Genomic DNA, 24,064 nt, shown 5'->3' on the forward strand with positions numbered 1-24,064 from the left:
CACAGGTTGGTCAGTCTGGTCTTGCAGTCTCGGCTGATTGTTCTGTCTACCAGTAGCTGGTGTTTTGCGCCTCTGGTATTCTTGCCAATTCCTTTCTGTGTCCCGCTCATGTATTGACCCATGTGCCTGTTCATCTTAGCCGATATGATGCCTGACAGGAGCTTCCATGTAGTACTGAGGCAGGTTATTGGTCGGTAGTTGGAGGGGACCGGTCCCTTCTTGGGGTCCTTGGGGATCAGGACCGTCCGGCCTTCAGTTAGCCATTCCGGGTGTCTCTCGTTAACTAGCAGCTGGTTCATTTGTGCTGCCAGACGCTCGTGGAGTGCAGTCAGCTTCTTCAGCCAGTAGGCATGAACCATGTCGGGCCCTGGTGCTGTCCAACTCTTCATACTGGAGACTCTTTCTTGGATATCTGCCACTGTGATGGTTACTGGACCCTGTTCAGGGAGGTCGCTGTGGTCTGCCCTCAGATCCTCTAGCCACTGAGCATTGCCGTTATGGGTTGCATCCTTCTCCCATATGCTCTTCCAGTATTGCTCCGTCTCCAGCCTTGGTGGTGCTGTTCTCTTATTGTTCCCTTGCCACTGAGAGTACACCTTTGCTGGTTCTGTGGAGAACAGCTCCTGCCTTCTATCTCTCTGGTGTACCTCCTCAAGCGGCTGGCCAAGGCTGTGAGTCTTTGCTTGGCAGTTTCCAAGGCCTCAGGTATGGACAGCTTGCTGTATTTCTTAGGCACCTTATTTGTCGCACCTTTCTGCAACTCCGTTAGTTGGCTAACCTCCCTCCGTGCTACTTTGATCTTGCCCTCTAGCCTCCTTCTCCATGGAGGGTACTGCCCCTTGTGGCTGTTCAACGTGTAGCCAAGCATCTCACTGATCACTGCTGCCGTGATCAGCTTGTTAGTGTCGGTAATCGTGGTTGTAGGTATTGCCCGTAGTGCTGCATTAACATCATCTAGCAGACCTTCTGAGGGTACTTCACGTAATCTTGGTAACCGGCTACGGGGGATCGAGGTTTGAAGCTTGGCCATGATCCTATTTTTTAGGTCAGTTCCTCTCGCACTCAACGATCCTTCTCCTATCGCACTTGGGGCTATGTACCCAATCTCGGGTGGGGGTGATGATATCGCCCCCCTGACCTGGCATCCTGACTCCTCCTTGCCGTAGCATTTGTGTTGTACCTCGTCAATCTCTAGCTGTGAGAGCAGTCCCTTCTTTCGAATGTTGGAACACTGAGCTACTAGTTGTTTCGCCGTCATTGTGGATGTTGGGTATCGAAGAATCCATAGGTCCCTCATCCTATTCATGTAGCCCCTTCCGCCGGGGTTACTTGCGTAGTAGCATTCCAACAACGCCCTATTTTCGTCTCTTGCCCACCGATGCCTTCTTGTTCCAGTAGCCCACTTTTCGTCAGGGTGCCCTGGTTCCTCAACACCTGACGCGGACCTTGTTGATCCGGGCGACGTCCGAGCCGGCATGCCTTCCTATTTATTTGTCTCGCTCATGTCTGCGGACCCTTACTGGATACAGACGCCCCAGGCAGGAATCGAACTTGCGATCCTCTGTTCCAAAGGCGTGTAGTCTAACCACTACGCTATCCAGCCTATATATATATATATATATATATATATATATATATATATATATATATATATATATATATATATATATATATATATATATATATATATATATATATATATATATATATATATATATATTAATTAATTAATTAATAATAATGGATACTTTATTGATCCCCATGGGGAAATTACTTGTTTTTCTCTGCATTTGGTTGAGAAATGAACATTCAATGCACGGGCGACAGATCTGGTTGACATTCCTGCTGTCAGCATGCCAATTGCACGCTCCCTCATTGCTTGTGGCATCTGTGGCATTTTGCTGTGAGACAAAACTGCACATTCCAGGGTGGCCTTTTGTTGTGGGCAGTCTGAGGTACACCTGTGCACTACTCATGATGTCAGATCAGCATCCTGATGTGGCACACCTGTGAGGTGGGATGGATTATCTCAATATGGCAGATGTGCCCACTACCACACATTTGGACTGATTTGTGACCACTGTTTGGGAGGGATGGTTATATTGTGTATCTGGAATGAATTTTAGGTCTCTACGTCCATCCCATGGGGAATGGGAGCAGTAACAAAGGTGTTGCGTTTATATTTTTGTTGAGTATATGTGTGTATGTATATATATATGTGTGTGTGTGTGTGTGTGTGTATATATGTGTATATGTAGTATATACATTGGGTGAATGTGCAGTAGTAGCAGCACCTCATTTGGACCTCATTTGGTACCAAGGTTAGTTTAAATTCTGCCCTAGACCAACGGTCAAACCAATAGGTTAAATCAAGAGCTTGAGACCATTCTCTGAAGTCCATGGTTTCATAGTCCTTAAAAGTCCACAATCAAGCCAGGTCACTTTCAGCTGCAGATGATTCTGTTTGCACTACGTGACAAAGGAATGAACCACAGCCTGGTACTCATCACTCTCACTGACGCATCCAACCACCGAGGAGTCATCAGAAAGTCACAATCACAGTGCTCGCCGGCTGGCTCAGATGGGCATAGACACGACTGAGCATGTAGATGATTGCAAGGCGAAATTAACACACATGACAGATGGAATGACGCACAAAGGGTAACCTGTAAACAAGAAGAGGAGACAAAACACAAACTGAGTAAGAGAGACACGAAGAGAGACAAAGCCATCACTGAGACACATAAAGGATGAGGGAGACTTAAACACAGGGGATATGACAGACTCAAACACTGAAGACACGACACTATAATCACCATAGTGGGGAAGACACAGACATGGAAGGAACCTAAACAGATAAGAACTAAGTAAGAAAACCTGGGGAACATAATACAAAAAGGCATAAAACTTAAAATGCTGGATCAAAAGACTCAGAACCAGGACAGAACCATATATAATGCAAATGCTCTTTCAAACATATAAAACACATTGTACTCCTTTTTAGAAGGAATATCAGAATTTTTCTAAAGACTTGAACCATTATTATTTTATATTTTAACATGGATTTCAGTGTTTTATTATATCAGCACATTTTTAACCTGGTTACAAAGAATTATTATTAGATCGATTTAAAGAAAATCAGGAAAATGTAAACTAACAAACAAAACAAACATTTATTGAATAAATCAATAGGCTAACACATAATAAATCCTGTTTATTTACAAATAACCTATATTCATATGTATCATGTTGATAACAACAATGTTTATATTTATAAATAAAGAAGTCACATTTATTAATCATGTAAATAAAACGCATTTATCATAAACATCCACATGATATCAGAAAGAAATTATCCAGTTCAAATGACGTTCACATTTTGAACATCGACGTCCAGGTTGGGTCATGGTTGGACGTTAAAATTGTGGACCAAGTTCAAATGTCTACAGATGTCCAGAGAATTGGTCATGGACCGACAGACCCAATATAAACATGATCTGCACATCTATCTGACGTCCAATATTTAGTAGAGAGAGTCTGACTGTCATGATCTGGATGTCTGAGCTTCCGTGGTATCCGGCCATGGGCAGGGCCTACAGCCTCCCTCACCTGGAGCTGATTGAGTCAATTAGGCTGGAGATTTAAGCTCCTTCCTGACGCCGTTTCCTCGCTAGTTCACCAACAACCCTATGTTGGTAACCAGGCCTCACGCGGCATACCAGTAATTTTCAAGTACTTTACTTACCTTGTGTTCTAGTTGCTCCTGGTTATTCCACAGTGCTGAACAACTCATCCTGGAAATGTGGTTCACCTGCCTGCTTTTTGGAATTGTGTCCTTGCCTCACCTGCCTGCCCTCAAACTACCATGAAACCTTTAACACTGAGGACAGCCGATACACACCACTAATCCCACCTGGACCACAACACCTCTCCTTCAACGCTTCATCTCCCACCTGCACAGTAAGACAAAGAAATTCATAGCCTCCACTCTCTCCAGAACTCCTCACTGGCTACCATTTTAACACTGCTCTCCTCTCTTCCAGCGGGTACCTAATCACCAGTCCAGCTCCCGTTGCTTTCTTGGACCCGTCACTCTGCTTTTACTCCTCTCTCCGAGCCAAGACCTCACGCCCTGTTTATCAAGCCTTTAGTCGAGTGCCATTGTAAACATTATCCTTGTGCTGGTTAATAGAACACTGTTGAAACATTTCCTCAGCCTCCGCTTTGGTTCTGCACGTGGGTTCAGTTTTGGTACTTGGCCTCCGGCCGTTTTGTGACACTGACAGGGAGGTGGAGAGAGGGAGCAATCGCATACAAGAATATCAGCAGAGCAGGGAATCGACATGGATATGGACTAAGGCTATGTGCACCCTGCAGGCAAAAGCGCATCAAATCTGACTTTTTGACCCTATGCTCCCCATATCCCATCATGGTATGACAGTTTGAACAGCATAAATTAGATATTTTCAAATCCGACCTGGGTCACTTTCATATGTGGTACTGAATCCGATACATATCTGATGTTTTAGAAAGCGACTGCTGTTTGAATGGTCATGTCACATTAAATCCGTCTTTTACGTCACTGACACAAGACAGAAGCCAGTTATCAGTGCTGAAGACGACAAACCAACCCCACCACTCCTGGTTCCGACTATTTTTGGTGTCTTGATGTAAAAAGAACTATTTCTGAAAAACACAATCGGAATTGTCTGTACAAAAAAAAAATACATGTGTTCATGAGGTAGCCTTAATTAAAGCCAGTTGTTTATCTGAAGTTCACAGTTTGAAGGTGTTTAAAGCAGCAAACAGTTGCAATCACTTTTCGCTGACTTGCACACTGCTAGAAGTCCTGTTGTTGTTTTTGTTGTTTTTTTTTTGTTGTTTTTTTACATTTTCTTTACATTGGCTTGACATATTTGGGAAGTGCTTTGTATACAGAAAAGGAATATTTTCGGGAATGACAATGTTAAGCAGTTACTCATATTGTTTGTGACCCACATACTTAGGTTGTTTATTCTCTATGTTTATATCATAACTTGTACTGCTTTTATGTGGGCACCTGTTGATACCCAGCTGTTGTTTTGAGATATAATAATTTGGATTTTGGATAATTTGGACTAATGTGTAACTTTAACAGTGTTCCATTTTGAATGGTTTGTGATATGTTGGTTGGTAGAAACTGAAACTGGATTTGAAGATGCACTTGGTAATTATTTTATATATATGTGAGTCACTTTGATGGTCCAAACTGTCCAAAGTTGCTCTGAGGTCTTGCCTCCATGCACTTATGCAATTAATCGCTAGACGGGTGTATTTATAAATAATATTATATTAGGGAAATTTTCCCAGACATATTTTTGACCTGGGGGTAGAATTGATTGTGAAATGGAAAAGGAAAAATGCTTATGAACTTGCAAATTAAAAACATGATGCATTTAAGGTAACCCTTTTCCATTTTTATTTAAAAAGAGAATTTGTTCTAGTGTCGATGGCCGAACCTGTTCCTTTTCGTGGAGATAATTTCTCCTGCCTTAAGGAAAATCCCTTCACATGGCACAGAGGAGGCTGGAGTGCAGAGAAACTGATAGAGATGCAGTTATACAGTCTACCTGGGTCCCACAAACTATCAGCTAAAGAGAATAAACAAATTAAATTGCTGCACATTTGGCAGACTAACATTTTCAGAGTAATTAAACAATAAAATATATAATTTTACAACATTACATGTAAAGAGTCAAGTGGAAGTTTTTCTAAAGTTATTTAATGATATTTATATTATGGAAGCAGATTTTTTGACATTTTACCTTTTTCTCATTTTCAGATATAATAAACACGCACAAAACAAAAGCAAACGGCCAGAACACAAAGCTGGAAAACCCACCCGATTTACAAAAATCAACTCAAAATTCTCCCACACAACAGAACCTCCGCTATTCCTCGCTGGCTCCAAATCTCTCAGTAGAATGATCAGTGGTTCGCTGTCACCATCAAAACACTCCACAAATTCCGCGAATGATTCGCTTCCTTATAAACCATTGAATCAGATACCGAAGCAGTTAGGCTCTAAATGAAGCTTCGAACGTCACTGATCACGTGACTCTGGCCAAACGAATCAAGCTTCGACACAGTGCATCTGAAGCAGTGTGTTGATTTTTTTTGACACACGCACCGGAGCTTCAGCTTCAAGCGGGCCATCACTAGTCTCCACCAGTTCTCAGCTACCTTCTGGTTGTCACCAGGTCATGTAAAAGTTCTGTTCTATGTTATGATTGAAATTGACTTGACTTGACTCTCTTCTCCCTCCAAGTGGTCACGCCACGAGCCCATGTCACTTACCTCAATACCTTAGAGTTACCTACCTCTTCCATTGGCTGCTGATCTCACTCTCTGGAATACTGACCTGTCTGGCATCACGCTCCTCTGGATTTCCACCATCTCATCTGCTTCTTCTCCTGCCCACCAGTTTCTAATACTCCTGGAAAACAGATTAGAAGTTGTTTTCTCCTGGTCACTCACTCCGATTTTCCCTCCGATCATTAACTTTTCTCTCCTCTGTTGCAGTGCCTTTTACCCTGATATCCATTATCACTCACACGGCAGAACCAGAGCTCCTAGACTGATACCACGTAGCCATAATTGTAAATACACAACAAAGTAGTGAAAAGCAATTCTTGCCTCTGCAATGTGTCTTGCATTTGGATCCACGCTCTCTTTCTCATAGGCCACTTGGCCCTAACACTTGAACTGTCTCATATTGCTAGGCAGCGCTGGGTTGTCTTCTTTGAATGTTGCAGGGATATTAGTAGCCATTGTAATCTCTCTCTCTCACTCTTCTGGTTCAAATCCTTGGGTTTTCCCCTTTTCTATTTCTTTTATCTGGATGTTAAATTTAATTAACTTACAATTTGTTTAGGCATTTCCTTTTAGGTTGTTCTCATTTTAGTGTTAGTTTTTTTGTTTTTATTAGTATTATCAATTCTTTGTCTACTTTTTTGAAAATCGTGAATATTAGTTTATTCTTTATCATTGCTCTGATCTTTATTTTAATCAATTGATCCCTTTTTTATTTCTTAATTGTTTATAAATGTATAATTTTTATTTTTATTTTTATTTATTACTTCTAATATAAGTTCCATCTGTTCCGACCAGGGCTGTGGGGTGACCTGCAGTATCAGCCTCCTTCCACCAGATAGAGGCAGATACAATAGCACTTTAGCTCAGTCCTACCACTAGTTGACACTAATTCACTCACATGTTTTCGTAAGTGAATTCAGTAATTCACCTAGCAGCGGCCCCTGTCCGTGAGATCTTAAACACTCACCTCTGGCAGAGCTTCGACAGCATTCAGAGGGAAACTGAGTTTGAATGGACCATCTTCAGGACCTTTATTGCTGAGGCTGCTGCACTGAGCTGTGGACCGTGTCATGGTGGTAAACCCCGAACCAGCTGGTGGACATCAGGCTGAGGAATGATTATGAGATTATGTCATGCTGTCATAAATAGGGATAGGTATCGAAAACCGGTTCTTGTTGAGAACCGATTCCCACTGTTTCAATTCCTTGGCATTGGTTGCCATTTTTGCAAACGATTCCCTTATCGATTCCAGTCGCCCCGAATGACGTCACCACATTGCGGAGCGTCATTTACCTGGCAGGAAACACGGTGCCTAAGCTCAAACGCTCAAAAGTTTGATTATAGTTTACAAGAACGGATGACAACAGGGCAACTTGCAATACTTGCAAAGTAGATACTTCATTTAAGGGAGGAAACACTACGAATATGCAAAAGCATTTGCTCACAAAACACACGATGACCTTAAATGAATGTCGTGTTTTTAATTCCGCTCCGGATTCGTGAATCTCAACCCAGCAGCAGCGGTAACATTTGCACATCCTCTCCCGTTAATGCGGCAGGTAAATAATCAACTAACAGTGCATATTATGTTACCGCGATCTGCCTTATTACAAAACCATTACTGTGCATTTAGGTGACCATGATGAGAGAGACAGACAGAGTCTGGCTCAGACGCTGGCAATTCTCACTGCAGTCTACCGTTAGCGTCTCCTTTCAGGCCGGGATAGACGAATGTCACCGAGCAGAGACTAAGTTTGTGGTAAAAGGCTTGAACCCATTTGCCACAGCAGATTCCCCGATTTTCGGTAAGTGAATGTGTTTAATTGTAGGCAGGGACATTACTTGATATTCTTGTGTAATTGCTACAGAATAATTGATGTTATACTTTGTTATTGCTACAGAAGAATATTTATTTTATTATTTTACATTTACAATTTTTTTTCCTGGGGACCCTGTGACACCCCATTGAAGAGCCGTAGGCTGGATCTCTTAAGATCTCACTGTTGGGTTTGTAAGGCCATGTTACTCCTAAATTTCTATCTTGTTCAAAGAGAAGATATAAAACAAAGTTCTAAGCTAATCGACCTTAGTGTTCTCCTTTTTTAAAAAGAATCGATAAAGAATTGAATCGTTAAACAGAATCGAAAATGGAATCGGAATCATGAAAATCTTATCAATACCCATCCCTAGTCATAAAATAGATGTTATCTGATATACTGAGACATTTGGAGTGGGTGTAGTAGACACTTAAACAAACTTCTCGTAATTTCCGTCCCAACTACAGCTGGACTGCATGCCATCGGGCATACCGGGCATTTGCTTGGTGTGAGCCAATGGTGATTTTTTGTTTTCATGGGCTGATATTTTGGAGTTTTGTTTGTTTTTTTAAAATAAATAACCGGTATAAACAATTAAAGGTGGTGGACTGGGCAAAGGGTCATGATCGACTCTGGGCTGGACCAATTACAGCCGAGGAGCTCCTCCTTGCTTGGGCAAAGGCCCTGAAAGCAATGTTATCACAGACAAACAGAAGAAAATTGTATTGAAGGGAAACGGAACAAGATTTTTCCCGTACTTCAGCTGAAAAAAGACACAAAGCTGGAGTTATTCTGTCTTTACCATGCGCATCTGCCTCTTCTTCTCTTTTCTCCCCCCCTCCTGTTGCTACTTCAATCCTGAAAATGGTCAATGATCAGCTGATCGGCTTTTCTGTCGCAAGTCCCATCTCTCTTGTTTGTTTATCGTCCACTTTGCGCCAGAAAGAGGAAACCAGCGGATAAACAGCAGCACGTTTAAGCTTGATAAGCTGTTGTTAGAATGTGTTTAATAGTGATGGTGAGATGAAGCCTCGTGATGAACTGAAGCTTTCCATCCAACTGGTCGACTCATGGTTCGAAGCATTGTGATGATTCATTTGCTCTACTGCGCCATCAAGTGGACGATTCAAGTGAAACAGGCTCTGTGATTATAATGATGTGACGTTATAAGAATCAGCGCAAAAAGGGCGTAAACACAAAGCCCGCCGACGGATCAGAATCAGCGAGCTGTCGGCTTTCGGCCCTGACCGTGTCCGTGCCGTCGGGTGAGAAAGGCCACATCTCACTGATTCTGATGTGTCGGCGGGTCCGTGCTTTGTGTTTACGTCTTTGTGCATAATAGCCTACGTGCATCTGCTGTCATTTACTGTTTTAGCTGTTTGGTGGTTGTTGGAATTTAGTGAGGTTTAACCTGAGATTCTGGCATTTGGGGCAAAATAAATTTATATTAAAAATCGATTCAGGATTTTAATGAATCAATATCACGTTATCCAAGCTAGAATAGATTTTAATCGATAATCAAAACCCGCCCCTAGTAACTGTGTAATCATGCTTATGTACATCTGGATAATGACACAAACTGTGTGGCGCTTCACTTTTTAATAAATTTAAAGACATAAGTCAGGCTATAGGATCTGTAGTGTTGTTTATTTATATTATGGTACTTATCAGTTGTGATATTTATTACTGTGTGCATAATTTATTAGAAGAGAAAAAAAATCTCTTCCTTGCTGGTTCCATCGAAGAAAAAATGCTCAAGTAACTATGTAGCACGTATGTAATCCAATTCCACAACACAGTGTGATGAGGGAATCAGCTGTGTTTTGCTGCCCATTTTATTTTGAATCTGGCGCGAACCGGCGAGCCAATTCCTGAATCAGTCACGTGGTACTGACTGCCCACGAGGCCTCGAACGTAATCAAAGCAAGCCTCTGTACGCGCTTCACAAAAACTCCCCCGAGATTACTCGACGCACGCTTCGAAGCTTCGACACACAGGACACATCACTAGTGTTTAATATTACTTTCTAGTGTCAGCAGATGTTTGCTGGAGCCATGGTCGATATCCTTTTGCTGCAGCACTCAGAAAAATTATGGTTCTTAAATGGTTCTTCAGATGTCTTCATGGTTCTTTAAAGAACCATGCGTCAAAGAACCTTTTTATTTTGTGGATGGTTCTTCAGCTATTACAAATGGTTCTTTAAAGAACAAAAGGTTCTTCATCCTTAGCAATCTAAGTTTGATGGTGTAAATGGCATAAATATTTATTCACTATAATGAGGCTGTTAATTATACTGTGTGTTTTCTTTGTGTGCATGTGTGTGCGAAGGGGGAGGGCGGGATACCTGGCAATTACCCTTTAAGAGAAGATGGTAGGAAACTGAATATTCAAATAAAAGTTAGAAATATTTGCAAACAGTAGACACAATACACACATTCAAATACTGTACTTTAGTTTTAAATTTTAATAAAGCATTACTATTTTCTACTCCAAGGCATTACTTTTGAGATTATTATATATTTTTGAAAATATAGCATAATGATAATACTAGTTATTGTAAACTTTACAAACCACCTAGCAAGTATGTAAAGTCAAATTATAAAATACAAGTAAATAACAACTGCAGAACAGAATGTCAGTGTAATGAACACACACTTCGTTTTGACAAAGCACACTGCTTAGGTAAATGATCTGAGTAGTTGTTCATCACTGAGCAATTTGTTGATATGTGTTTCGAGCCAAATAAATGACAGGGAGCGAGAGAGTGACGTCAGAACACGTCATACTATAACCTCCCGGGAGCGGACGGAGGGGTCAGTCGTTGGCATGCGCATGCGCAGACAGAGTGTGCGAGCGGCGGGCCTTGACCTTTCGGGAAAAAAACTCACGGACGGTGACAGCGAGGCGGATAACAGTCTTCAGTACCTGCTGGACTTTGAAGCTGTGGATTCTGGGACTGTTAGAAAAGGTAAAACATTTTCATTAAAACCTTATTACTGTTTTGTTTTTGTTACTCGTCATTGTAGCTTGCTGTTAATGTGCTAACAGTAGCGATTAGCTAGATACGTTAGCCGTTGACGTCAAACCACTGTTATAATTAAGTGAAGCTGCTCCCAGCTAATTTGAACCTTTGGCTTCTAAAATATGTGGTTCAATTGCGTGCTGCGTACATAACCTAATGTCAGCTAGACCGAAATTAAAATGTAATATATTGTTAAAGTCACTAAAATGGCGCCTGAAGCCTGTTGTGGCGTGAGCTCTGTGTCTGCTCTAGAAACTCTGAAATTCTGTAGATCTGAGCCGTACATTAAATACTCACATGAACCTCTACTTTGAATTCTGTATGAGCTGTATAAAATGCAGCTATGCATAAGTGTTTTGAATGAATAATTAGATTAGATAACTCTTTATTGTCTAATCGAATTATATAGAAATGAATAGAAATGTGACATGAGAAGGTGTGTCTTTGACTGTTCCTGCATAACTTAGTTTCGGACTAGTTGACAAGTTATGCTCCGGTCATTTGATGTTTCCAAGATGTTCTTTTGTAATATAGTTAATTTTTTTGTATATTTCATTTATCCACCATCATACATACAAGCTAAGAAGAGGTCGTTATACTAACAAGAGGTATCAACGCTGGGCCAAAGTTCAGCACATGGTTAAAGTTTGTAATCCAGCCAGGGTGTAAATATCACTCAGCAGCCAGAGCTGAAGCAGGTAGCATCAACACATAAATCTACTCTACCCGGCTTAAATCACAAGAGCACCTCTGACCAAAAAGCTGTAGATTTTTCTTGTTTGCACAAATTAATCCAGATTCACATTAATTGTGTTCACAGCTCCAACAAAATGAGGAAGAGGAGGGGGAGAAACACAATTAGGTTGAATTACAATTGGATGGAAGGCGAGGACAAGGAGAAGGAAGCTTAGGATGAGGAGGAAGAAAAGCAGCAGGAGCATCTTTAGGGATCCCTATGATGTCATTGAGGTTTGTTTCATTAATATGGTCCTCTCACAAAGAAAGATGACTTGTTTTAGTTCACCTACTTCCTGTATTAAATAGTGATGTGCAAAATGTTGTGAAAAACCACAGAGCAGGTACGTATAGTGCATCTGCAGGTAAATGAACATCAAATCTCTAAGACAGACTGAAATCTGTATATTTATCACCCTTATGATAAAACCCACGTCAGCCATTGGTTTATGGACTTTGTATTTTGAAGCCTCAACATTTGCTTTATTGCTGTTGCTATGTTGGGACCATATTAGGATGAGGGATCAGAATCTGGAGTCATGCACACTATTGTTTCATTTAGTGTGTATCCATAAGATTCGTACAGCAGATCCAAGTTGTGCCTTGAAAACAGGAAAGTCGTCTGCATAGAGGAGAACTGTAATAGCAGGCTTGTACAAAGTGAGGCTTTGTGCACTCGTTTTATTTCTGTCACCCTGTTTTGATGCAGATTTCACTTGAAATCAGGCAAGAACTGGACTTATTTTTTATAATGTGTTCTTGTGAATTGATTGTGTATCGAATATGTTTGATTTGACTTTCTGCAAGACAACAGTCGTCCACTGGCCAAAAAAGTTTTCCAAATACCTCCACGTGATCTAGCCTGGATTTAGAAAAGAATAGCAAAAAAAATCTGCACCTCCTGCTTCAGATGCAATTTGTGTTTCTGTGTTCAGAGGCAGCGGTGAGACCTCGGATCATCCAGCTGGAGAGCCTGACCAGGAGGAGTCGAACATTAACTCAGCTCTTCCAGGGCACCCTGCAGACTCGGCTGTTGGCATCGGCGAGGGATGACGTGAACGCCAAACTGGAGTCCATCACAGGTCAACTGCAGGTATGCGAGTCAGACCTTCTGAGGAGGGTTTCACTTTTCTCTCTTCTTTATAATTGACTCTTTTCTCTCTCTTTCAGCTCCTTGTCTCAGAGTGGGAGGGATTTGAAGCACAAAGGGAGGAACTTGTCGTTTGGTTGGCTTATATGGATGTCCGCCTGAGTGAGGTTGACCAGCTGACAGGAAACACCAGTGAAAAACTGAAACAACTGCAGGTGTGGGCTTGTTTTGATATGACATATATTTGATATGAAACATACGTCAGAGACATTGTCCTAAACTGGACTAACAAAGGACCATGAGTACAACATGAAACGTACATTACATGGTGTAATGCTAAAGTTCATTGATCATTTTAATCATAAACTTGTTGAAATATTTTTACTGAACATGCAAACATCTGCTGATGAAAATGTGTTGATTTATTGGTCTGTTATGAAGCTGTTGCTATTTCTAATGTGTTTTATCACTTTCTGATGTTTTATTAATTAAACAATACATGTATTATTTGTTGTGTTATCTGTAGCTATAGTATTTATATATATATATATATATATATATATATATATATATATATATATATATATATATATATATATTTATATTTATATATATATATATATATATTTATTTATTTATTTATATATATATATATATATATATATATATATATATATTTATTTATTTATTTATTTATTTATTTATAGTATAGCAAATATATTTAATTATTACTGTTTAAAACACTAATATGTGACATGTATTAGTAGTGATGTTGTGCTGAGGGTTAAAATGCCATTTTGTCTTTTGGTATACTACAAAATGACGACAAACCATTAATATATGTCTATGCTGTGCTCGTATTTATTTTACCCTACTCAAATTCAATTTATGATGCATTTTATTTTGAAAGATTTAAAATGGTTTTTTAAAGAACCATTTGAAGGACCTTTTTAAAAATGGTTCTTTAAAGAACCATTTTTAAAAAGGTTCTTTGAAAAACCATTAAAGGTGCCCCAAAGAACCATTTCTTGATGGTTCTTTGGGGCACCTTTAATGGTTCTTCAATGAACCACTGAAAGAAATGGTTCTTCAAAGAACCATTGTTTGAAAGGTTCTTTGTGGCACCAAAAAAGGTTCTTCTATGGCATCAGTCTAAAGAACCACTTTTGGTTCCAGTTGGCACCTTTATTTTTCTGAGTGAGACTCTACACTCTGCCTATGGTCAATAAAATTGAAATGGTTACAGATTTTGCTTCTTTTCTTGGTGTCAGTCATTTTCATTACTATACTTTTCTAATGTGATGATGTTGTCTCTTGTTGTTGTCCCTTGCTCTCTTTCTCTCCCCCCTGCTCTGTTCCTGTGCTACTGCGAGTGTACCACTCCTCCCCCCTGCTCCGCAAACATAAGGCAGTGTTTGCGTTCCTTCCCCCTCAACTCAGTGCAAACACAAGGCTCACATGCAGCGTGAAGCGAGAAAGGTGAGAGAGAGAGGGTGAGAGAAAGAAGAAAAAAAAAAAAAAGAAACAAGGCTCCCAATCAAGGGCGTAGATTTGGTTTTGGCATTGGTGGGGATGGATGATTCAACCACCAAACCCTGCCCTGTTTCTTTTTTTTCCTTTTTGTCTTTGCTTCTTGATAAAAAAAAAAAAAAAAGAAAGAAAGAGAGAAATATACTTGCCTACATATGCTATTCTACATGCTTTTAAACCATTTAAAATTACAATTCATAGTTTTATATGTGAATTGTATAATGTTAATTACTATTAAACAAATGTATTTTAGACTTTAGGTTACCTCAGCCATATTCCATATAAATCGGGTATCATACAAAAGAAAAAAAAGCTTCAAATACAGTCATGACAATAAAAGAATATGACTTTAAGGACTTAACAACATTACTTCAGTTATATTACACCAACATCTCTTATATACATTAGCACTAAGGGAACACTGAATGACCTGGTGGGTTTTGTCCATAAAACTACTCATCTAAGATTACCACAAAGTAAAAGATCTCTCAGAAAAATTATGCAACATTTAAGCACAAAAATTACTAATGAGGCACTCATATGGATATTGGTGGGGACATGTCCCTTGTGTCCATGCGAAATCTACGCCCTTGCTCCCGATTGTTCTAGGAATCCATCCTACCTGTTGTTTTTGCCCATGCGCACAACACGAAATTAAGTGGCGAACCCTCCTACCTTTGTGAATATTAGCTAGAAAAATACTCTGATGGGTAAAATTAAGTGCCAAACCATGCTACCTTTGTGAATGTGACCTACAAACATACTTTGACCCACATCCACCCATCCACATTAAGGGGACGGCTGTGGAGCGTGTGAGCAGCTTCAAGTTCCTGGGAGTCCACATCTCCGAGGATCTCACCTGGACGACCAACTGCTCCAAGCTGGTCAAGAAGGCTCACCAGCGCCTCTTCTTCTTGAGGACTCTGAGGAAGAACCACCTGTCCTCAGACATCCTGGTGAACTTCTATCGCTGCACCATCGAGAGCATCCTGACCAACTGTATAACAGTCTGGTACGGGAACTGCTCTGCCTCGGACCGGAAGGCGTTGCAGAGGGTCGTGAAAACTGCCCAGCGCATCGCCGGAGCACCACTTCCTGCCATAAAAGACATCTACAGGACGCGGTGTCTGAAAAGGGCTGGGAAAATCATCAAAGACCCCAGTCACCCATCGCATGGACTCTTCACCCTCCTGCCCTCTGGGAGGCGCTACAGGAGCCTCCGGACTAAGACCACCAGGTACCGGAACAGCTTCTTCCCCACAGCTGTCAGACTCCTGAACTCTGCCTCCTGACATCTGACCCACGTTAACACATGGACTGGACATACACACACACACAATGGACAACTGTACCCTCAAACACACAATAATAACATGGACTGAACCACCACTCACAACCACTAGCACTTTATATAGCCTCTGTAGAAACTACAAAAAAGAAAGATGGAAAATATAATAAAAAAAACAAGAAGATGCTGTATGAATTTATATGAAAAGTGATGCTTCAGTGAATAGAGGGACGATGCTATTACTATGAAATGACAGCTGTGTGCCAAGTTGGATTCTGCTAGCCTTGACATTTTCCACATTTACAGTTAAAATGCAAACACCCTCACTTATCTTAACTGCACTACTGTATAGCTCTGTGTAAATAATCATTCTGTACATTCAATAATCTTTAATCCTACAACTGTTTACAACTTGCATAGTTCCCATTTCTGTATAGCTGTATATCTCAGATTCTGTAAAGTTATTTATTTCATATTCTGTATAGTTTTTCATATTTATATCCTGTTCATAGCCTGTACATAGCTTGTACTCACTACAGCCTGTACATACTTATAGTTATAGAATATTTACAACATACTTCATACCGTGTACATTATAACATACCATAATAGACCCATTTCTGTAATATACTCACATATCTATATTATTGCTAATATATATTGTAATATATCTATATCACTAAAGCACTTCTGGATGGATGCAAACTGCATTTCGTTGCCCTGTACCTGTGCATGTGCAATGACAATAAAGTTGAATTCTATTCTATTCTATTCTTTAATGTGTAAAATGAAGTGGCAAACCGTCCTGGCTTTACAAATATGAGCTACAAGCATACTGTCATACCTACTTGAATTTGTGGTGGAATTACTCTGACAGGAGAAATGTGTATAAACTACTTAAGGTAATTTATTTATTTATTTATTTATTTATTTTTAATTTTTTGAGCGTCGTTCCAGACCATACTCCATACCAGTTGGTGGCAGTAATGCACCTTTCAATTGTTTGCCAACCGCCAATACAACTGTAAGAAAGAAAGAAAGAAAGAAGTTTCAAGACTTTAGTTGGATGGTATCGGTTGTTGTAGCAATGTCTACAGTTCAGCATCTGAGAGAGGTTATCCAGGAGAGATTAACTACTGCTGCAGAAGAAATCTTCTCAGAGTTTGCAAAAACGATCGTCCGGTATGAGGAAGAGATCAGTCAGCTAAGACTGCTGAATATCAGACCCGGGATAAAGTCACACAATACAGGTATGTAAACTTGTTGCGGTTGCGGGATCATTGTGTGATTCACGTGGGCATCAGCACCAATTTAGCGACTTTGTCGCTATATTTGGCGAGTTTTCAGACCCCTTTAGCTAGTGATGGGCAGATGAAGCTTCATGAAGCACTGAAGCTTTTCATCCAATTGATTCACCCCAGCGCTAAGCTTCTTGAAACTTCATTTGCTCTAGTAGGACATATACTGAATGTAAAAATATGAGTTGGCATGAATTTGAAGAGTGTGGCCTTAAATGTCAACAACAAAAGGAGTGTGTAAAACATGTATATTGTAGTGATGCAGTATGAAGGAAACGGCTTCCAGGGTCTAATCCGTGGATCGGCTTCCTCCGAGGCGTGGGCGTCTATCAGCAGAGATTGTCCCTTAATCTGTAACACAGTCAAATATATTCTCAAGTAACATTCAAGCATGCCATTCAGCGTGTTAGTACGAGCTCGGGAGCAGCTTGGGAGAACAAGAAAACAGAGACTGCTTCAGATTGTCTTCCCAAATCGACTCAACTTTATTCACAAGTACAACAGTTTATATAGAGGGTAAAATTCATGAGACAGCAGATTATCAGTTTAAACCAGTACAGACCAAGATAAGGCAGTGTCTTCCTGCCCTTGGGTGAAGAAGCATCCTTTGTGTAGTTTATCAGTTCAGCTACAATTGTGATTATCTCAGCGACATATTTTCAAGGCACAAAACAAAGAGTTCTTTCATTAGTGAAATCTGAAACAAACCATCTGGCCTTCAACAGGCGTCTCCTACAGAGGCGGAGCCAGACATTTGAAACACCCGGGGCTTAGCCCTAAAGGGTAGTATGCATGTGTTTTTGTTTTGGGGGGGGGGGGGGGGTTAGAAATGACTGAAAGATTAATAGGCTCTGTTTTGAGTTTTGTTCAAAAAAGAATGACTTCATATAGGGAAAAATATATATCACACATGCAGGACACCTTAAACTAGTTTTTTAATTAAGCAGCAAGGCAGAACAAAGTCGGGGCTGTATCAAGACACAGGGACTAAACCCCAATTCAACCAGACCCAGAACTGGTCCGGAATTAAAACAGGACTACAACAGTTCAAACTCATCACTACTTAGGATTTAACCAAGACAGAACCAGAATCAGAACTAGATGATAGCACTAAAAATCATCATAGACCTGCACTACACTTATTTTTTTAATTCTACCAAAGTACAATATTTAGATTGAGAAAAGTTTATATAATTATTTAGCCTTGTTGTGCAAACAAGCCTAATAAATGTTCAAGCTTAATAAATGTAGAATTTGAAAAATAGCAAACCTAAAAAGAAACATGTACGAGATACATGAGGACCTGTGATACGGTGATACTTTTGGTAAATAACCATTTGACTAACATGTGTGTCTCACCTGCTCTTGTTCATCTCTGTTCTGTCCTCATTCTCCTCTCTCTCCCTGTCTGTTCCTCTCTCTCCCTCTCTGTTCCTCTCTCTCCCTCTCTGTTCCTCTCTCTCCCTCTTTGTGCTGACAATCATCAAATATACAGTTGAAACCAGATATTTATGTACTCTTCAGATCAAAACACAAACACTTTTTAAATTGTAACATCAAATCAGACTAAATGTTTATTTTTTTAGATTGATAAATATAAAAAACATATTTGTTAACTTTAAGAGTAAAGAGAGAAACTATCTGTATTTCTTAATTTTAAATGGCACCAAATTGTATTCAAACTTGAGCCACACTTATGGAGCTCCACAGTTCTTTTCCTGGTGTTTTGGTTGACATCTCTTGATGTTCCCATGTCACAGAAACAGGCTCTGTGTTTTGCCTTGTATGCATCCACAGCTGTGCCACCAATTTACTTACATGGACTCTACTAACCTATCAGAAGCTTCTTCAGCTCAGAATGGAATCGTCTGGAGTTTTCTTATTAATTAACAATAAACTTAGTGTACATGTACTCCTAATTTTGATCAAAGTGATAAAATAGACAGCTCTGTCTCTCTTTATTCTGACATTTAACTAATTCAAAAGATATTTCAATATTTATCTAAAACAAAAGTTTACTCTAAATTGATGTTGTACAGTAAAAATGTTTTCTCCCTAAAGTGTATGTAAATATCTGGTTACAAATGTGAATATCCTGCTGTGTACTCAAATCCCTCTTGTTTTGCATAGAAATATACTGAACAACATACGAAGCATAATATATAAAATAACATTTACCTGAGTTTTTTCTTTGAAAGAAGCCTCTAATGTCCATTCTTATATTTCAGTACATAACTGAAACCGATTTAGTCGGGGAGGGTAGTGATGGGCAGATGAAGCTTCATGAAGCACTGAAGCTTTTCATCCAATTGGTTCACCCCAACGCGAAGCTTCATGAAGCTTCATTTGCTCTAGCAGGACGCCTACTGGACGTAAAAATAATAGCTGGCATGAATTTGAAGAGTGTGGCATTTTGCACACAGCCTGTAAATGTCAACAACAAAAGGAGTGTGTAAAACATGTATATTGTAGTGATGGCAGTATACTGTGTATATTTATACTGGCAGTATGGGAAATGATTATTTGGAAATGCTTGAAATGGAAATGATCATTTACTGTGAGGTGAGGTGTGGTTGGGGTGTGGACAGTGGTTGTGCTTTTGTAACGTTGAGGTATGGACAGCTACACACTCCTGCCTGTTCACATTTTATTCTGTAAAAACTAAATTTTCACTGCTTTTATGACCTTTTTAGTGGGGAGAACATAGCTAGGATTTAATGATTTAACAAATCTTTTGAATCCTTTGTCCTCCACAATGCTAAATGGCTGGGAGTCCTCAATCACCACGCTGACCAGGTCTTGATCTATTTGAGATTGTTCTCCTGAGGAAAGACAATAAAGATAAAGCACAAATATAAATATCACACACGTAACTTATAACAGCTGTATAATATTGTTATATCATTTAGTAACATTACTGCATGCTATATTATCATTGCATTTGATGGCTCACCTGGTCTTGCTCCACAATCGGTGTTCCCCTTATTCTCATGCAAAGCTCTGTAGTGCCTAAGCATGGATGAGGTGTTGTTGTTATAGCCCAGCTCCCTGGCACATAGCAAACACTTCACCTTGTACAAAAGTCAAGACAGCTTAACATAAATTGTATTGCACCATCAGTATCATGAAAATACATCTTCTGTAAAAATTTACATACCTTGTTGGGAGGAATAAGATCAAAATGTTCCCACACAGGGGAGGACATCCTCCTCTTCTTAGCTGGCTCCATTCTCTCCTGACTTTCTTTCCTCACTCTCATAAACCTCCAAACGGTCTCCAAACTCTCACTAACCGCAACTCTCCATCAAACACCCACATTTTGAATGAAGTCTGAGGGGTTTATATCGCTGTCATATCTCGCGGCAAAGTTCGAACCACTTCATGAACCAGTCACGTGGTACAGCCGGGCAGCGAGGCTTCGGACGTCATCATTTTCAGCTCCTCCCATAAATGAAGCAAGCCTCGATACGCGCTTCGCGGAAACGCCCCCTCCATTACTCGACACACGCTCCGAAGCCTCGATACAGAACGTCCCATCACTAGGGGAGGGTAACAACTGAAAATATGAAATAAACACACGTAAGCTAAGACTCTCTAAAAAAAAATAGCATTTGTTCGGCTTTTCATTTCGCCATTTGTTGATTCACTTGAAGAGCAAGTAACGTAATATGGGTCAAGTGATCAGTTTGATATCAATCTTTCGTGATGCACCGTCATATTTACATTATTTGTACGGTACGAATGATTTGCTTTGGTACCTGGTCGAACTTAAGCTCTTCTTAGTATGGCTGGCTCCGTTTCTCCAACAGCGCACACAGGTAGCAGCTGCCCCGCCCCCTCGCTCAGTCGCTTAGTGCCTGAGCTCGGATCATACCAATATCAGGGGGGATTCACGCACAGTCGTAAATTCCCACAGTGTGCACTATGTGCTTCGAATATTGTGTGTACTTTTTGTTTTATACAGTTGTCAGCCAGACATCTAACTATGAAAAAATTACACTCCAAAAGACCCCGGACTTCTGACAAAACAACCCGGGCTTAAGCCCAGTAAGCCACCCCCACGCTCCGCCCCTGGTCTCCTAAAAGATTAAGAAACTAATGTAGCTGAGGGAGTGATCTCTGTGGTATTTCAACCTTGTACCAGCCTGTGATTCTCACACATCAATTCTTGGGTCAAAGAGAAAAATAACTAAAACAAAGGGGCCTTAGTGAATGACAGAGTTTTCCTGCATAATGTCACTATAAAACAATATCCAGTAAATGCTCCCATGGTACTAAAATACCTAACAGTTCCACTCTTTTATTATTTTTTAAAATAATAACTCAAATAGAAAGGAAAAATCACAAATGTAATAACATAATATAAAAAGCAAATCATAAAATGTAATAGTTCACAACCTAATGTTCAATATACACATCAGGAACATCATTGGTAACATCTGGCACATCCTCAGGATCAATTTGTGCTAATTGCAAATACATTGAAGTAGCTGTACTGGTAGCTATATGGGTTATCATTGAGCGTACACAGGGTATCACACAACAGGCAATAATCATCAAAAACAAAATAATACATGCTACAACTGTTAGAAAGGCTACAATTAGTTCGTTCCATTTTCCAAACGTGTCCTGCATCCACTTGTCTAGCCACTGACCGTGACCTGTATTGGCTCTTAGTTCTATCTGCAATGCTTCAAGTTTATTCATAGCTTGTGTGAATGAACCGTCAGGGGTGGTATTTTTGGGAATGAAAGTACAGCATACATCTTCAAACATAGCACAAACACCTCCTTTCTCAGCTAACAGCATATCTAAGGCCATTCTATTTTGCATGGTCATTAAGGAGGTAGCAGACATCTGTTCTCCTAGGGCTTTAAGGGCCGTATTGGTCAGATTGGTATGTCTTTGCTGATGGTAATAAACATAATTGATCCAGGCTACATTTTTGTTTACCTGTATCCACGGTAGTATTGAGGCAAACCCTGCTGATATTTCTCCTTGTGCCTTTAATTCATTTGGTATCCCGCGTGGAACTCTTATAGCATCTATGTAAACGTTATGTGATTAAGCGGAGCGTTTCGTACGTCTGCTGGATACAGGCAGATCCGAGGTTTGTTGTATCAGTAGTTCTTGAGCTAAAGTTACTAGACCACAGGTACCGGTCCAATTAACAGGTAGAGCTAATCTAAGAGTATTATTGCACATCCAATAAGCATGTGGGATTGGTCTGGTCAGGCGCGAAGCTGTAAAGCCTTTTAATATGCCTCCCCAGTACGAGTCGTTTAGTGTGTTGGGCGAATGCAGGATTGTTGAGTTATCTGAATGCGTACTTATATATGCATATATATATAAAAAGACATATGTCTATATTGTGTCCTGTCAACACTCGCTGCTAGCCATGTTTCGTTACAGCGTGCTCCTGGAGAGTCAGAAAAGAATGTATAGTTTTGTGTGTCATAATTTATGTTTTCAAGTTTTGGTCGGTGTATGCATGTCATCAAGATATTTGGGTGATGGCGCACCTGTGTTGGGGGCGAAAGAGGTTCAGTGCGGTCTTCGGGGCGCTTCATTGGGTTGCAGGGGTGGGTAGAGTCGTCAATCATGCTAACATCCTTACTAGAGACTTGTCCTGTGTATATGAATAAACAATCTAAAGGACTTAGTTCTACTCGCACCGCTTCAATCAGGGTTACTGTTAAGGGCCCCTTTTTATCATTTTTGAATAGCATCTTTGTTAAGGGAAAACCTGAAATTGGGTATCCCACTACAACCTGTTCTGGATTACCCTTTGAACAGACATAACAGTTACTGTTTCCTAAGTCACGAGCGGCTATTCTGGCATTTTCATACCAGGCGTTAGCTCCTGCTCTAGGGGGTGCATAAGATGGTTTATTGGTGGTGTCTGTGTTGCTTTCTACTGATTTTAGAGAACGTGACGAGTGTACTAGGTGGGTGTCTTGCCAAGTGGAGCATGAGGTATTGTCAGCAAAATGTGGCTTGCAGAAATGTGAACAGGGTTGCAGTTTACAATACGAAATAGTAAATAAAAATCCTAAGGTTAATGCAGTAGATATGATTAATAACCTAAATATATAAAAAACACAGTTCTTCAGTCGTCTCCTGGCCTGGTCCCAGGTTCGAGAGACCCCGTATAAGCGTCGTGTGATGACAATGGGCATTTCATTTTCTCCATTATCAGGATGAAACGAGTCTATCTTTATCAGGTTAGACATTGTGTGGTACTCTAGGCTTTCTGTTCCTGCTGGATGTTCGAGTACCTTGTTGTTGTTGTTCAGGTGGGGGATCAAAGGGCTTTCTGAGTCTTGGCTCTTTCAGGCGTTGTGTGTTAATCAGTGATTGTGTGTGTGTAGGTGTATTGAATCCGGGCGCTGGCTCGCCTGAGTCGTCATCTGTAGGTGTATTGAATCCGGGCGCTGGCTCGCCTGAGTCGTCATCTACTTGATCCGACGCCTTAGGTGGTTTGGTGGGGCTGGTCTTAACCCTGCTGGCATGAATCCACTGAGGTTGTCCGTCTGTTAGGATGCTGGTTCTCGTCACTGCAAGTACAGTCTGGGGGCTGGAACACGCGGCCTCCCCGAGTGCCCTTGGTTTTAGCGACTTCACCAACACCGCGTCTCCTGGTTTCCACGGATGGGTTGGATCTGTGGAAGGGAGAGGCTGAGAGAGACAAACTTTCTGATAGTTATTATTCAGTGTTTCTACCAGGTTATGAACATAGTCAGACAATGCAGTGTCTATGTCCCCTTCCAATAGCGGTGCCCCTCTGGAGGCTGACCATGGTGTTGGAAACGGTCTTCCCATGATTATTTCAAATGGAGATAATTTGGTTGCTGCGGATGGAGTCATTCTAATCTCGCAGAGGATTTGAGGAAGTAGTTTGACCCAGGTCATTCCTGTTTCTATCATTGC

At 40.5% G+C, this 24,064-nt stretch overlaps 2 protein-coding genes and 2 long non-coding RNA genes across 9 annotated transcripts in view; all 4 read left to right on the forward strand.

The window, feature by feature from the left end:
• Positions 1-24,064, forward strand: part of LOC309694526 (uncharacterized protein) — a 63,628-nt gene that overhangs the window by 22,458 nt on the left and 17,106 nt on the right. Inside the window, exon 1 of one of the 6 annotated variants that reach the window (XM_082514676.1) lies at positions 16,900-17,086. The exons of the other annotated variants lie outside the window; for them this stretch is intronic. Within the exon in view, the coding sequence (XP_082370802.1) occupies positions 16,903-17,086 (184 nt within the window). The 5' untranslated portion in view covers positions 16,900-16,902. Of the gene's footprint in view, positions 1-16,899; positions 17,087-24,064 lie in introns of those variants that run through there. 6 annotated transcript variants of the gene reach the window in all.
• On the forward strand, positions 3,290-5,444 carry LOC309694613. The gene is made up of 2 exons (XR_014272936.1): positions 3,290-3,960; positions 4,044-5,444. It is a non-coding gene; the product is annotated as an uncharacterized lncRNA (long non-coding RNA).
• On the forward strand, positions 11,013-13,501 carry LOC309694599. Its single transcript, XR_014272914.1, has 4 exons — positions 11,013-11,139; positions 12,014-12,162; positions 12,864-13,021; positions 13,099-13,501. It is a non-coding gene; the product is annotated as an uncharacterized lncRNA (long non-coding RNA).
• LOC309694589 (uncharacterized protein) lies at positions 14,375-16,529 on the forward strand. Its single transcript, XM_082514782.1, has 2 exons — positions 14,375-14,497; positions 15,343-16,529. Exons 1-2 carry the CDS (start codon positions 14,477-14,479, stop codon positions 15,838-15,840), a joined length of 519 nt encoding a protein of 172 aa, XP_082370908.1. The 5' UTR covers positions 14,375-14,476; the 3' UTR covers positions 15,841-16,529.

This window comes from Aulonocara stuartgranti (genome assembly GCF_965226115.1).
Source record: "Aulonocara stuartgranti genome assembly, chromosome: 18".
NCBI lineage: Eukaryota > Metazoa > Chordata > Actinopteri > Cichliformes > Cichlidae > Aulonocara > Aulonocara stuartgranti.